The following is a 15,841-nucleotide window of genomic DNA, read 5'->3' on the forward strand; positions in this document are numbered from 1 at the left end:
CAGCTAATGAATGAAGAAGAAATGGGGGTGCCTGGGTGGCTCAGTTGTTAAGCGTCTGCCTTTGGCCCAGGTCATGATCCCAAGATCCTAGGATCAAGCCCCGCATTGGGCTCCCTGCTCTGCGGGAGGCCTGCTTCTCCCTCTCCCGTTCCCCCTGCTCGTGTTCCCTCTCTCTGCAAATAAATAAATAAAATCTTAAAAAAAAAATAGAGAGAAGATATGGTATACATATACAATGGAATATATTTGTTTAGCCATAAGAAAGAAGGAAATCCTGCCATTTGTAACAACATGGATGAACCTAGAGGATATAATGCAAAGTAAAATAAGCCCAGACAGAGAAGGACAAATACTATATGATCTCTCTTATGTGTAGAATTGAGGAGTTGGCGGGGAGAAGGAAAGTTCACTGAAATGGAGAGAATGAGTTACCAGGAGCAGGGGAATGAGGGAGAAGCAGATGCTGGTCAAAGCATATAAGCCTTCAGTTATAAGATGAATAAACTCTGGGGATCTAATGTACACTATGGTGATGACAGTTAATAATACTATACTGAAATGTGCTAAAAGTAGACCTAAACATTCTTACAGCACCCCTCCAAAATTAACTATGTGAGGTGAAGGATATGTTAATTAACCTGATTATGGTTAAAACCTCATTTCTCAAAGTGAACATATATCAAATCATCACATTGTACACTTTAAATATATAATTTTATTTGTCAATTATACCTCAATAACGCTGGAGGGAAAAAAAAAGAATGAAACTAGTATTAAGGTATATACTTACCAAGTTCAACTTTCCAATTTTAACAAGCTCCTCTCCATCAATTGTAGTTTCTTTCATATGTATTGTAACAGAGAAAACTGAGTGGGAACGACTAGAAAACAAGATCAGGTTGTCCAGTCACTATAATGTAAAACATTATTTGCTTTCTATAAAATATTAAAAAGAGCAAAGAAAGATCAAACTCCACAAGGCAGAGAAAGATAATACAGACAGGAGACATTAATAAGATTTTGGAAGACAGGGTAGACAGAACAACGCTTAGGTTTTTGCTTTCTTGTACTTGCTGCCTGCAAAGGGGACCCCAATAAGAAACTACCTGTAAATACCCTAAAAGACTTAGGAACTAGAATCCTCAAGACCTCTAAAAGCTGGATGTGGGGTCGGTTTGGGACAGTTGCCTGGTATGTCAGAGGAGAAGGCTTGCAATCAATCTTATTTATAAGAATCTCTTGAAATATATCATTACCATAAATTCAAACAGTATCACACAAGTCATCAGATTACTTGCTTCCAATGTCAATTGTTGTAAAAATATATTGCTCTGCTTTGAGAATGTCATCAGAAATAGTTAATACCCTCTCTTGAAAAGCAAATGGTAAATAGCAATGATTACCGAAATACTACAGGATAATCACCACTAGACCATAAAGCGTTCCAATGTCTATCTTATGTTAGATACTGACATTCAGTTTTTATCTGAGGGATACAAGTTATACAGACAACCAAAGACCTCTTTTATTCCTGTATCAGTGACATTTGGTGAACATCCCTATGTTTGTTAATGTCATTGATGATTAGTTGAGGAATATGATAATTTTTAATTTTCTTATTTGCACTTTTCATGTTATTTGGAAAGTTTTACAGTAAGGATCATATTTTATTTATTATTTAAAATTACAGAAAAGGGGAAGGGCACAGGAAAAATATAAAGAAACTATAAATCTGAATTCAATATATATTTCATATTTTTCTACCATTATTTACCCATTTCTAATCCAAGATTATGGAATTAATGCAATTAAGCATAGAAGTCAACTATGATTTTGGAAAATTTAATGTTTTCCTTCACTTTACCACATACATTCATAAAGAGACCTTTACTCAAGTGTACATATAAAAAAATGAGTCCTAGGGGTGCCTGGGTGGCTCAATTGGCTAAGCATCTGCCTTCAACTCAGGTTGTGATCCCAAAGTCCTAGGATCAATCAAGTCCAGAGTCGGGCTCCTTGCTCAGCAGGGAGTCTGCTTCTCCCTCTGCCCCCCCGCCCCCGCCTCCACTCATGCTCTCCCTGTCTGAAATAAAATCTTAAAAAAAAAAATAGAGTCCTAAATTATACAAATTTATGAAAAAGCAGGAATTTATTTAAAAGAAAAGTATTTAGAGAAAAGAAATATTACTTAGTCTTAAACTTCTTCCTCCAATATAATTTTTAAATGGAAAGCTATTATAGGAAAATTTAATTAAAATCATAAAAATCACCCATAATGTCATGATTTTCATTACTTTCATCTTATTTTTCTTCTTTAAATGTATATGTAATTTTTTATAGAGATGCAGAAATTTCCAGTTATAAGGGAGCAAAGAAACAAGAGATCTAATTTTTTTTTTTAGGTTTTCATTTAAGTAATCTCTATACCCAAAGTGGGGCTCAAACTCATGACCCCAAGATCAAGAGTTGCATGCTTTTCTGACTGAGCCAGTCAGGCACCCTGAGATCTATTTCCAATAATTATTTTGTAGGTCAGAGAAACTGATATTCAGCTAAATTCACTTATTTCCTTAAGTCACATGTTTGGTTAACTCCAGAACTAGAACTAAACACAAATATCTAACTCCCACTCCATAGCTCTTTTAATTACACTCTGATGCTTCCTTCAAAGACCGGCAGAAAAAATATCCACCTGACTTGGTAAACTGCTTTTCTAGAATTTGGGATTCATTCTATAGGGGGTGCTATCAGCTATGCCCCTTTCTACCCTGGAAAGCCAGTGTTAGTGACCATGTCTTCCTATATTAAAATGAAGCCATATGAGAAAAGTTTAAATCATGTTGTACAACCTAAATATATATAATTTTTGTCAATTATACTGCAATAAAGCTGGAGAAAAAAATCAAATGAAGCTATCTGACTTTCTTCTAATTCTTATTTAAACCATGGGCTTTCAAACTTTGTTCTGGGTATCCATGGGCACCCCAAAAAAGTGCTCAGGGAAAACCTTCATGAGGCTGAGGAGGTAAGCCTCTGAGCATCCCACCCTCGAATCGACTATAACAGGCACATGTTAATCTAGGTTCCCGTGTACAATTTCATTTGAGAAAAAATAATCTACTTAAAAAAGTTTAATACTTCTTCTCTAATTCAACTTGTCTTTGTTCCCTTTTCAACATTCTTCCAATACTGGTGCTTGCCTCTAAGTCTCAAGTCAATTACTAAAGCATGCAATCAAGCATACATACATCTAGTATGTGACTCACATACTTTGACCCACCCCAATTTGACTTCCCATGTTAAAAAGAAAATGGAGGGGCGCCTGGGTGGCTCAGTCGTTAAGTGTCTGCCTTCGGCTCAGGTCATGGTCCCAGGGTCCTGGGTTCGAGCCCCGCATCGGGCTCCCTGCTCGGCCAGAGGCCTGCTTCTCCCTCTCCCACTCCCCCTGCTTGTGTTCCCTCTCTCGCTGTGCCTCTCTCTGTCAAATAAATAAATAAAATCTTTAAAAATAAATAAATAATAAAAAGGAAAAAAAGAAAATGGAGCGGTGGGGGGAGGACACTGGCTTTCTTACCTGGAGTATGCATTCATCAGAGTTGCTGCAGTTGTCCGTTTTGCTGCCCCCTTCTCCAAAATCTGATAGACTTCATCCTTGTTGTGTACTGTAATTTCTTCTAAACCTTTGATTATCACTCCCCTCTGACCAATATCAAAAGATCATCCATTAGACTGACAAAAAATATATATATACTGACTTCTCAAAGCATCACACATTAAAATCCAAAGACATTTCATTCTCAAAGACTGAGTTACCTTGTTACGGGGATCATCAAACATCTGAAGTCTCTCAGAAACATCAGAAGATGGGTTAAGGAGATCAAAAAGTTCTTCATTATAGATTTCCAACAGAGACACTTTGACTGAAAATTCAGTACCATTATCAGTAAGTTTCTCAAAAATTTGATGAAGAGTACGTGGAATTATACCAGCCAAGGGATCCTGAAATTATAATATTAATAAGGACTAAAATAAGGGAAGAATGCCATTTACTATGGCAGTTAAAACGCATATAATAAGGGCCTCCTTTATGATATATTTGAACACAAATATGAGGGGCACCTGGGTGGCTCAGTTTCGACAATATTCTACTCCAACTATTCTGTCTCAAACAGACCCCTCTCTTATCACTTAACTGTGCTGTATGTATTGGTCCTTTCTCTCCTAATGACGCTATGTTTCTTAAACAGGAACTATACCATATACTTTAATTTCACTAAAATAGTAGTTTATCCTACAATCATGTTTGACACGGGTATACTGATCTTCTCTATTTCAAGAAAGAGGCCTTCAACCAAGTTTTCTATTCAGTTATATTTCAGCCACTTTAGAGACAGAAATCTATTATAAACAATAAATACCTCCTCCCAAGTGTACTCTTCATTAGGTGACCTCTCACCTTCCATTGTAAAGGTTTTTCCAGTGCCAGTTTGGCCATATCTGTCAAAATTAACAAAAGTGTTAATTAGAAAACGAATACATGCATCTAAACCTTTTCAGCAATTTGAAAAATAGTGTTTTACTCACGCAAAAATAGTGCAATTATAACCCATAATAACTTCATCCAGAATTGGACAAACAACACTTCGGTAAACATCAATTTGTTTAGTAGAAGCTCCAAAAACCTATCCAAAAAAAAAAATCAAAGCAATTCTTCAGGAAAAAAAAATACTTCAAAATTACTCACTTTAAGAATTTTGTTTTTAGGGGCGCCTGGGTGGCTCAGTTGGTTAAGCGACTGCCTTTGGCTCAGGTCATGATCCTGGAGTCCCGCATTGGGCTCCCTGCTCAACGAGGAGCCTGCTTCTCCCTCTAACCCTCCCCCCTCTCATGTACTCTTTCTCTCTCTCTCATTCTTGCTCTCTCAAATAAATAAATCTTTAAAAAAAAAGAAAAGAATTTTGTTTTTAGGGCGACTGGGTGGCTCAGTTGTTAAGTGTCTGCCTTTGACTCAGGTCATGATCCCAGGGTCCTGGGATCGAGCCCCGCATCAGGCTCCCTGCTCCACGAAGAGCCTGCTTCTCCCTCTCCCACTCCCCCTGCTTGTGTTCCCTCTCTCGCTGTCTCTCTCTGTGTGAAATAAATAAATAAAATCTTAAAAAAAAAATTGTTTTTAGGGGTACATGGGTGGCTCAGTTGGTTAGGTGACTGCCTTTGGCTCAGATCATGATCCTGGAATCCCAGGATCGAGTCCCGCATCGGGCTCCCTGCTCAGCAGGGAGTCTGCTTCTCCCTCTGACCCTCCTCCCTCTCATGCTCTCTATCATTCTCTCTCTCTCTCAATAAATAAATAAAAATCTTAAAAAAAAAAGAATTTTGTTTTTAATATATTAACTCATTCAGCCCACTAGAAACCATATGACAACTCAAAGAGTCAACTGAAACTTGGAATTGTACACTAGAACCTAAAGGAAATGTGTATCCAAGAATAACTTTACATAGTAAATAATAAAGGAGTAGTAGCATTTTAAGAAATAGGTACCAGGGGCGCCTGGGTGGCTCAGCCAGTTGGGCATCTGACTCTTGATTTTGGCCTACATTGTAATCTCGGGGTGGTGAGATCGAGCCCCATGTTGGGCTCTACACTCGGCACGAGTCTCTCTGCTCCTACCCCACTCCTGCACATGCTATTAAGTAAATAAAATCTTAAAAAAAAAAATAAGTACCATATCAAAAGTATATGTTTTCCTTGAGCTCTTGTCAGCCAATCCTCCAGTTCGTACACTAACTTCTTTTCGTACATGATCACATTCTACTACAGAATGGGCATTAGCTTTCCGTTCTGCCGAATTAAATGGTCTATAAAAAGAAATGTACAAAGTTATTTAAAAAACTCTTAGTTACCAGGTTATAGATGACATTGTCATTAATACCTTAGATAATAACAAGGTGAAGTTTTTTGACAACACTATTGGTGACAAGGATTAAATGGGGGACTAAATGATACTGCTAAAGCAGAATTTTTAGTTTCTACTCCCAGAAATAAAAAATAGGTTTTTTACTTTTCAAAGACATGTAAAACATGACAATTCTGACAGCTTCTTGGAGTAGATGTTAACAGAATTGTAAAAAAATGCCAAACTTATTTTTCAGATTTCTATTTCCACTATTCTTAGTCTGAGAAAGTGAGGTTAATGACGTAGCAGAAAGAACATGGCAAATTTGTGTTCAAAATACTAACCTGTCAGTGGATAACTGGCACAAGATAAAAAACAGATAAAAATAATGACTAATACATTGAGTATTTACTATATGCCAAGTACTCACTATTCAAAATGCTTCACATGTGTTAACTCAGTTTGTCCTAGTGGGGAATAGGAACATAAAACAAATGATTATAAGAGAAGTAATGTTTAGAAAGGGTATGTAAAGGGTGCTGTGGGAATATATAGCAAAAATTTAATTGATCGGGACAGGGAAGGGTGGGGGGAAGCATGGGTGATGGGAAAGACTCCCAAAGGAAGTAATCTTCTAAGCTAAATTCCTTCTTGGGCTTTCCGTAGAGTGAGGACTCTTGATCCAGTCTGCTTGGGCAATGTAGCCCTGTGTGCATACTTCCCCATTTGAAAAATGGGGCTAAGTAATAGCACCAGCCTCACAATGTAGGAAAAGAAATCCTGCTTAGGGGCACCTGGGTGGCTCAGTGAGTTGAGCATCTGACTCTTGATTTCTGCTCAGGTCATGATCTCAGGATCGTGGGACTGAGCCCTGTGCTGGCTCTGTGCTGGGCATGGAGCCTGCTTGGGATTCTCTCTCCCTCTGCCTCCCCATGCCCTTACTTGCTCACACACGTGCCCCCCCCCTCAAAAAAAAGAAAAGATATCCTATTTAGTTTACAGTTTCCCAGTGGCTCCTACTCTGCTTGGCACATAGGAGGCATCCTAATATCTGTTAAACTACATACTTAATAAATGTCATCCTAAGAGGAATGATGGAAGACCTGAAAAGAACCATAGTCCACAAAGTGGCATCATTAAGAATGCATATACTTAACACACATCTGGGCCAAAGAGAGAAATGTACTCTTGACCTGAATTCATTTTTCCCATTCAGTATCACCTTTTATGAAAGGAAATGACAAATGGGAAATTATCTTTCTCCTCATCACTAGACAAACCAAGTTGCTATTTATTTTAAAAATGATACCTCAACATCCTCTGGCATGCCCCATCCCTAGTATATTTTTGACAGTCAGAAAACCAAATTTGTGATCCTGGGAAATTTAACTCACCAACTTCCTGGTAATATATAATGCTATCGATTGTCAAATGTAGTGAAACCTACAGAATGCACATAACCCATGACATGCAATATTATTACAAGTTCAACAAACCTAAGTCAAAACCAACTTATACTGAGGTAGGCCAAGAGTATCAAGTACAATGAATTGCTCTCATGTGGTTAAAAAGCTTTTTGAATTAGGCTATCATTCTTAGCATCTCTCAACTAATCTCCTTGCCTGGATGTGTGATGATGTTAACCAAATGAATACCATTCAAGATGTCACAACCAAATAGTAGATAATCACAAAGATTACACATTTCTAAGTTATCAAAACTCCCACTGAAGAGCTTTAAGGACTATTTGTACTATAATAAAAAGTATTGCAAAGCCACTGTATTCCTAACCAAACTTCTCTAATTAGAAATTATAAGGTTCCTGTTAATGATGTTAACAAACCCATCGATTTGTTGGCCTCACTACAGTTACATTACATTCATTTATTCATTCCATAAATATTCATCTAGTACTTATTATGTGGTAGATATTTGTTTAGGAACTGAGGATATACCAGTGAACAAAACCAAGTTTCAAAAAAAACCCAAAACACCCAAATTCCTATTCTCAGGGAGCTTTTATCCTAGTGTTATAAATAGATATCTCAAAGTAAATAAAACAGACGAAGTGGGATTGGAATTAATGATGGGGAAAAATGGGCAGTTGCTATTACTATTTTAGGGTGGTCAGGGAAGGCGTCTCTTCTCTGATATTTAATGATATTTAAGCAGAATCTAAAAAGTGAGGGAACCAGTCATGTAGCTATTTTGGTGGGAAAGCTTTCTAGACAGTGAAATTGCAAAGGCCCTGAGGTAGAGCCTGGTAGATGGGGGGGGAGGGGCGGTGCCCACAGGGGAGTTAAGTAGTGTAATAAAGACAGCCAGTTGTTAGATCATGTGAGTGGTCTATAACCTTCAATCTGTGGGCCAAACCTGGCCCTTTTCATACCAGAGACCTAGACTGATTTTTACAATTTTAAAGGGTTGTTTAATAAAAAAATTTAAAAAAAAAGAATCAGATGCTGCAGTGCTAGCAGTTCTTTAGCAGATTCATTCCACTACTGAAAACCTGAAAATGGACCACACAGTCTTACTGATTTCAGGTAAAAGATGTCCAGCAAAACAGCAAGCGCCAACAAACATAGCCCAGGCAAGAATTGTGCAGCAGTTGAGATCAGAAGCCTCCATAAAAGAACAAAGGTTTGGGCGCACCTGGGTGGCTCAGATGGTTAAATGTCTGCCTTTAGCTCAGGTCCTGATCCCAGGATCAAGCCCCCGCATCGGGCTCCCTGCTCCACGGGGTGTCTGCTTCTCCCCCTCCTTCCTGCTCAAGCTCTCTCTCACTCTCAAATCAATAAATAAAATATCAAAAAAAAAAAAGGAACAAAGGTTTCAATGGCATCATCGGACCTTATGTTCTACTGTGAGGAGCATGCCAGGAGTGACTCTTTGCTGACAGGGATACCAACTTCAGAAAATCTTCTCAAGGATAAATCTGCATCATCTTAAAGTGAAAGAATGAAACAGTTCTGTGTCTCTTCCTAACAAAGCTAATTACAAAGCAGCTCCTTAAAGAGATCGACCTTCAGCTTATTTGGTAACCACTGCTAATAACTAAAACGCTCTGAACTTGGAATAATGAACTCTGAAGTCTTCATTTTCCAAGTTGTCCTTTCTCTAAAATATCCTTTGCTGATTTATGATTTAATACAGAATTAACAGTCTTGTTCTCCGTTTGGTAACTATAGCATCACATTGGGTTACTGTTTAAGGAAAGATGGTCTGGGCCTTTTTAAAAAAAAACAATTAGGGGCGCCTGGGTGGCTCAGATGGTTGGGCATCTGCCTTTGGCTCAGGTCATGATCCCTGGGTCCTGGGATGGAGCCCTGCATGGGGTTCCTTGCTAGTGGGGAGTCTGCTTCTTCCTCTCCCTCTGTCTTTCCCCCTGCTTGTGCTCTCTCTCTCTCTTTCTGTCTCAAATTAATAAATAAAATCTTTAAAAAAATAAAAAAACACAAGTATGCACTTTTAAAATATATGAATGATTCACAAAAGTTCAGATCTAAATTGCTAAAGTACTTGTCTAGATTCAAATGCCAAAATTAACTTAAATCCTAAAACCTTTACATTATGTTCTTTTTTTTAAAGATTTTATTTATTTATTTGAGAGAGACAGAATGAGAGATAGAGAGCACGAGAGAGAAGAGGATCAGAGGGAGAAGCGGACTCCCTGCTGAGCAGGGAGCCCGATGCGGGACTCGATCCCGGGACTCCAGGATCATGACCTGAGCCGAAGGCAGTCGCCCAACCAACTGAGCCACCCAGGTGCCCCCTTTATATTATGTTCTTAATAGGACTTATGCTAACCTGTACACTTACACAAGGGGGAGGAATGTTTTGTATATATGTGTCTTTGTATATACATATATCAAAGCCTATTTCCTTATTAAAACTTCTCTCTATAAAAACTATCAGTTCCTCAATTCCAGAAGTTATACCTTTCTCTTGAGCTGTGTATAGGTAGAATAAAAAATTCTCTTCATACAGTGATAATACTAGTAAAAAACATAATAAAGATTGTATTCATTGTAATTAAGTAATAAAGTCATCTCTCTCTTGAAATCTTGCTGACCTCTTAGGTTACAATAAACTGTGTCAATTAAAAATGTAAAATTAAAAAAAATCAGAGAATATGTGACAGAGACTACATGTAGCTTGCAAAGCCTAAAATACTTTAAAATTTTTACTATGTGAGCCCTTTACAGAAAAAGTTTGACAACCTTGAGGGCCTCATAAATTGTTTATTTATTAAAGCTTAAGGACATATTTGCCCCAGGAAAGATATTTGAAAAAGAAAAGCATGAAAAGAAAAACATCTCTTTATACAAAAATTATTGTAAATAATTAGACACAACCTAAGCACTTTGCATGAATGACAAAGTAAAAGAAATCTCTTTTTAGGTAAGACTTGAAATGTATGGGGATAATAAACATCATAATGTTTAATTCTTGGGGAGAGGAAGGGGACTGGAGAGGGATACAATGGGGTTCCAATTGTAATGATTGTTTTGTTTCTAATTTAGGTGATGGATACAGAGATGTTTGTTACTTTGTTCTCTATAACTTTTTATAGGTCTGACATATTTTGTAACTAACAATAAAAAAGAAAATTAAAGAAAATAAAACCATCCAGAAAAAGCAGTATTGTCTAGCCTTATTAAACGATCAAAATAATCTAAAACTTTGCGTCTGTGGGGGCCTTGCTGGCTCAGTAGGTAGAGTATGCAACTCTTATCTCTGGGTTGTGAATTCGAGCCTCACACTGGGTGTAGAGATTGCCTAAAAATAAAATCTTTAAAAAAATAAATAAAAATTTGCGTTTGTATTACAGGCTTTTTTTTTTTTTTCAATCTTCAAAACAAGTAACTGTTAACTGAAGCTCTATAGAGTACAACTAGTAAGTGGTCGAACTTAAGGTTACCATCAAATTTCCTCTCTGACACCTAGTTCAGAAAGCTAGCTATTATCTTCGACATCTCCAATTCAAGTCACCAAAGCTGAGGAGGCAATAATTTAAGACAGTTTCTTCACACATTTTAAAAATAACCCCTTTTTAAAAATTTTAGAACTTTTGGATTTACAGAAAAGTTGCTGATGATTGGTAGAATGTTTAAAACAACAGCAACAAAAACAGACACACAAAACACGTAGACCAGTAAACTGTGGAGGGCTTCTAAAAAGCTGAATAAATCAATCTCTAATTAAGCAACAGTTTGTATAACGAGTATGTTCTTCCTCTACTAATTTTAAAATTGGGGAGTTATTTGGAAATCAATCTGGGGAGAGCTGAACACCTCCACCCCACTCACCCCGAAGAAACTATCTCCCTTGGTAAGACCAAGTTGCAGTACAATCAGAAAGCTATACTGGCTTAAGTTGTCTCCTTTTAAAAACATAAACTCACTCTATAAGCTAATCTTTAAAATTTAAATACAATGATGTTTCCCTGTTTGGTAGGGATTAAGAAAACATTGCATCTAGAAGAAAGAGAACAATTGATCGATGATGCTTTTAGAAATGACGGAGGACGGTAATCCCAACATCAGTACTAAAACACCTGCAAAGTAGGTATGCAGTCTTATTTCCAAACTGAGAAAATGCAAGGAGTGGCATATACAAGTGCCACCTAAATCTTTTCCAACATTAGTTTTTTAAAAGAACAAACTTTTCCCTAAAGACCCAAGATCAAACTCTCCTTCTGAATAACAGTTTAAAATACAACCTCCTATACAAATACCCTTTCTTCGGAAACAGGCACTAATTTACTCCTCACAGCAATCTGGTGTCATTTTTATCGACCGAAAGCGGAGAACTGCGAAACAGGAAGGTTTGCTCCCCGCAGAAACTGCAAACAAAATTCCTCTCCAGACAACACAGGAGGGAGCCCAGCAGCAAAGCCCCGCACTCCCAATCCTGCCGGGTTCGCCCTACCTGCATCTCACCACCACCTGGATGTTCTTTCCCTTCTCCTCTTTCTTCTTCGCGGAAGAATTCGGCTGGGACGCCATGACGATCCCCGCGCGAAGGTCAAGGCCTTGCTGTGGACTCGGGAGCTGTGGGGCGCGGAGGGGCCCTGCGGTCGGCGCGGCCCGGGTGCCCACCTCCCCCGCCGGGTACTGGCGTGGCCGGGGAAAGCCACGCGAGCAGCTCGACGTCTCCGCTCTCCACCAGGGGCTCTGACTGACCGAAGCGTCTGTCCCGCAGTAGCGGGACCCTCGGAATCACCAATATCGTCTCCGCCCGAAGCCTCGGAAACAGAGCAACGACTCGGCGCCTCAATTTGAAAAAGGAGCCGAGACGCCGAGCCAATAGCAGCGCCCTGGGCGCGCGGGGCACCATGGGACGCGGTGTCGTCACCAGGGCACCCGCCCTCGGGGCGTGGCCCGCGGGAAAGTAAAAAGCTGGTCTGTCCTTCCTCTCCTGCAACTCAGTCCGATGGGGGAGACGCGTGAGGAAACACTGTGACTCTTCAACATGACCTTGCCCAAGTTACATAACGTCTATAAACCAAGATTTCCTCATCTTCAAAATGGAAATAATAGCAACCATCTCAGAGCGTTCGGTGAGAATTGAGCTAGCGCGGGCAAATAGCTTAGACTAGAACATGTAGTGTCAGGAAAGCTGGCCATGATTATAATTATTAGCGGATCGTACGACAGTATTATGGAAGCACAGAAGAGAGAGGTCCAAAGCGAGCCCCTTTCTCGGAGGCAGCGTCCAGAATAGCCTTGAGTAACTAGGAAGTGTTAAGAAATAAGGTTACCACGAGTACCAAATCGCGATGAAAGGGATGTTAAATGTCACTTTTAGGACTCTGAATTTATCCTTTAACTGATGAGAAGATGTCACCATTAAATGATTCCAAGCAAAAGGCAGTACCGCACTTGCCTTTTCGGACTACCATTCCGGAACGACAGACGCAGGCTCAGGGCGCGCTTCGCTCCCTCTACGTGGCGCTGCATCCCCCCTCCCCCGGGGCGTCTCAAGGAGCTTGACCCTGCGCCTGCAGCCGTCAGCCTACAAATCCCAGCAGGCACCGCTCCCTGGGCCCCGCCCCCGCTGGGTAACCTCTGGCTTTCCGTAGATGTACTGCGAGCGTCCTGGCGCTGTTTGGGGTGACTGGACAGCTTCAGGTGTAGGACCTGGGCCCAGGAAATACTGAATCATAGGCCTATGGCGTAGTCGGCTCAAGGAGCTGAGCTTCTGGGTCACACAGCCCACAGGAACCTAGGTATCATTTTATTTTTTTAAGGGCCAGATGGAATGGGAAACTCTCAGGCGCCTTTTGTGTTCCTCTACGTATTAACCTCCTGCATTCCCCCAAGGAGACATCCCAGTATACAGCTCGGATAGCTGAGTGTCAACTGTTATCTATGATGGCTCACCAGCATCTCAAAGTGGACCTGTACAAAAGGAAACTCTTTATCCCCCTTGCCGCCACCCTAATCCTCATCTGGACCCATGGCACTAACCAGACCTTTGATTCCTTCGTCCTCAACCACATCCAGTACACTCCTGTTGGTTTTACTGCCTCTGCCATCACTCTAGGCCAAGTCTCTCTCTCTTTTTTTTAATTTAAATTCAATTAATTTCAGAGGTTGAGTTCAGTGATCCATCAGTCTTAAATAATACCCGGTGCTCATTACATCACATGCCTTCCGGTCCATCACCCAGTTACGCCATTCCCCCCAACCTCCTTCCCCTTCAGCAAACCTCCAATTTGTTTCCTATGATAAAGAGTCTCTTATGGTTTGTCTCCCTCTGTGATTTCCTCTTGTTTTATTTTTCCTTCCCTTTTCCAATAATCCTCTGTTTTGTTTCTTAAATTCCACATGAGTGAGATCATATGGTATTTGTCTTTCTCTGATTGACTTATTTGGCTTAGCATAATACCCTGTAGTTCATCTATGTCGTTGCAAATGGCAAGATTTCGTATTTTTTTTTTATGGCTGAGTAGTATTCTACTGTGTGGTGTGTGGGTGTGTGTGTGTGTGTGTGTGTATACCATATCTTCTTTATCCATTCATCTGTTGCTGGACGTCTGAGCTCTTTCCATAATTTGGCTATTGTGGACGTGGCTGCTATAATAAACATTGGGGTACAGGTGCCCTTTTGGATCACTACATTTGTATCTTTGGGGTAAGTACCCAGTAGTGCAATTGCTGGGTCGTAGGGTAGGTCTCTTTTCAACTTTTTTTTTTTAAGATTTTATTTATTTATTTGACAGAGAGATAGCGAGAGCAGGAACACAAGTGGGGGGGGGTGGGAGAGAGAGAAGCAGGCTTCCTGCTGAGCAAGGAGCCCGATGTGGGTCTCGATCCCAGGACCCTGGGATCATGACCTGGGCCGAAGGCAGATGCTTAACGACTGAGCCACCCAGGCACCCCTCTTTTCAACTTTTTGAGGAGACTTCATTCTGTTTTCCAGAGTGGCTGCACCAGTTTGCACTCCCACCAACAGTGTAAGAGTGTTCCCCTTTCTCTGAACCCTCACAACATCTGTCATTTCTTGTGTTGTTGATTTTAGCCATTCTGACCCGTGGGAGGGTGTATCTCATTGTGGTTTTGATTCATATTTCCCTGATGCTGAGTGATGTTGCGCATTATTTTATGTGTCTGTTGGCCATCAGTATGTCTTCTTTGGAGAAATGTCTGTTTATGTCTTCTGCCCATGTCTTGATTGGATTATTTGTTTTTTGGGTGTTGAGTTTGGTAAGTTCTTTATAGGTTTTGGATACTAGCCCTTCATCTGATAAGACATTTGCAAATATCCTCTCCCATTCTGTCAATTGTAGGCCAACCCTCTATCTCTTCTCTGAAACACTGTCCTTAACAAGTCTTCCTGCATCTGCTCTTTTCTCCTCTCCCCACTACATTCACTCAGCATAGGGAAGGATCCTTTAAAAGAATCAGACCATGCCCTTCATTTACTTTTTAACCTCACAATAGCTTCTCATTGAACTTTGAATAAAATCCAAACTCCTGACCATGTCCTGTGAGGCCTTCATTATACCACCTTTGCCTATACCAACATCAACGCCAGCTACTAACCACATAGCTCACTACCATGCTCCATAGCTTCTAAGTGCTCTCTTGTAGCCAGGCCTTTGCAATTGCTGTACCCTCTGCCTGTATCTCTTTTAGTTTGGTTCTTTGCATGACCTACTCATTCTTATCCTTCAGAGCTCAGCTCCACTTTCTCATTTAAAAGGCTTTTCCTGGCCACCCTATCTAAAGTATATTACTCCTGTTTCAAGACTCTGTTTATTTCCTTCATAACACATATTACAGTCTGTGATTACATTGTCAATGTATTGTCTCTCTACTCTGCTAGAATGTAAATTTCATCAGAGACTGTGGATTGTCTTATTCAGTGTTGTTTTCTTGGTGTTCTTTTTTTTTTTATTTGAGAGAGAGAGAATGAGAGATAGCATGAGAGGGAAGAAGGTCAGAGGGAGAAGCAGACTCCCTGCTGAGCAGGGAGCCCGATGTGGGACTCGATCCCGGGACTCCAGGATCATGACCTGAGCCGAAGGCAGTCGCTTAACCAACTGAGCCACCCAGGCGCCCCTTCTTGGTGTTCTTTAACACAGCCTTACACAAAGTAGTCACTCAATAAATATATGAGGGCTGGAAGGAAATTACTTAACCTTTCTCTACTTTGTAGTTTCCTTATCTGTAAAATGGAGATAATAATGATTACTATTATTGTGAAGATTAAAATAATAATGTGTATAAAGTGGCTAGTACATGGTAGACCAAAAAAAAAAAAAAAGCTAATTTCTTCTTTTTTTCTCAGGAAATACCTAAACAATGTTTATATTAACAGTCATTTGGGTCAATGCAAGAAATTCCAGGGTCTCCATTTGGTAATAGTTATAGCTTCCATTTATCTAGAGCTACAATGTGCCAGACTCTATGAAAGGTTTTGTATGAATGATCTCATTT

General features: G+C 39.9%; 1 protein-coding gene across 1 annotated transcript in view; it reads right to left on the reverse strand.

Annotated features, from left to right (window-relative positions):
- KIF11 (kinesin family member 11) overlaps positions 1-12,147 on the reverse strand; it is a 43,983-nt gene extending 31,836 nt beyond the window's left edge. Inside the window, exons 1-7 of the mRNA XM_025881141.2 lie at positions 11,826-12,147; positions 5,724-5,856; positions 4,585-4,682; positions 4,419-4,497; positions 3,814-3,999; positions 3,575-3,699; positions 791-881 (exon numbers count right to left, since the gene is read on the reverse strand). Of these exons, the coding sequence (XP_025736926.1) occupies positions 791-881; positions 3,575-3,699; positions 3,814-3,999; positions 4,419-4,497; positions 4,585-4,682; positions 5,724-5,856; positions 11,826-11,902 (789 nt within the window). The 5' untranslated portion in view covers positions 11,903-12,147. The remainder of the gene's footprint in view (positions 1-790; positions 882-3,574; positions 3,700-3,813; positions 4,000-4,418; positions 4,498-4,584; positions 4,683-5,723; positions 5,857-11,825) is intronic.
- Between the last annotated feature and the right edge of the window lie 3,694 nt (positions 12,148-15,841).

Source organism: Callorhinus ursinus, unplaced genomic scaffold, assembly GCF_003265705.2.
Source record: "Callorhinus ursinus isolate GAN/ISIS: 27379988/994484 unplaced genomic scaffold, GSC_fseal_2.0 scaffold20, whole genome shotgun sequence".
NCBI classification, from domain to species: Eukaryota; Metazoa; Chordata; class Mammalia; order Carnivora; family Otariidae; genus Callorhinus; species Callorhinus ursinus.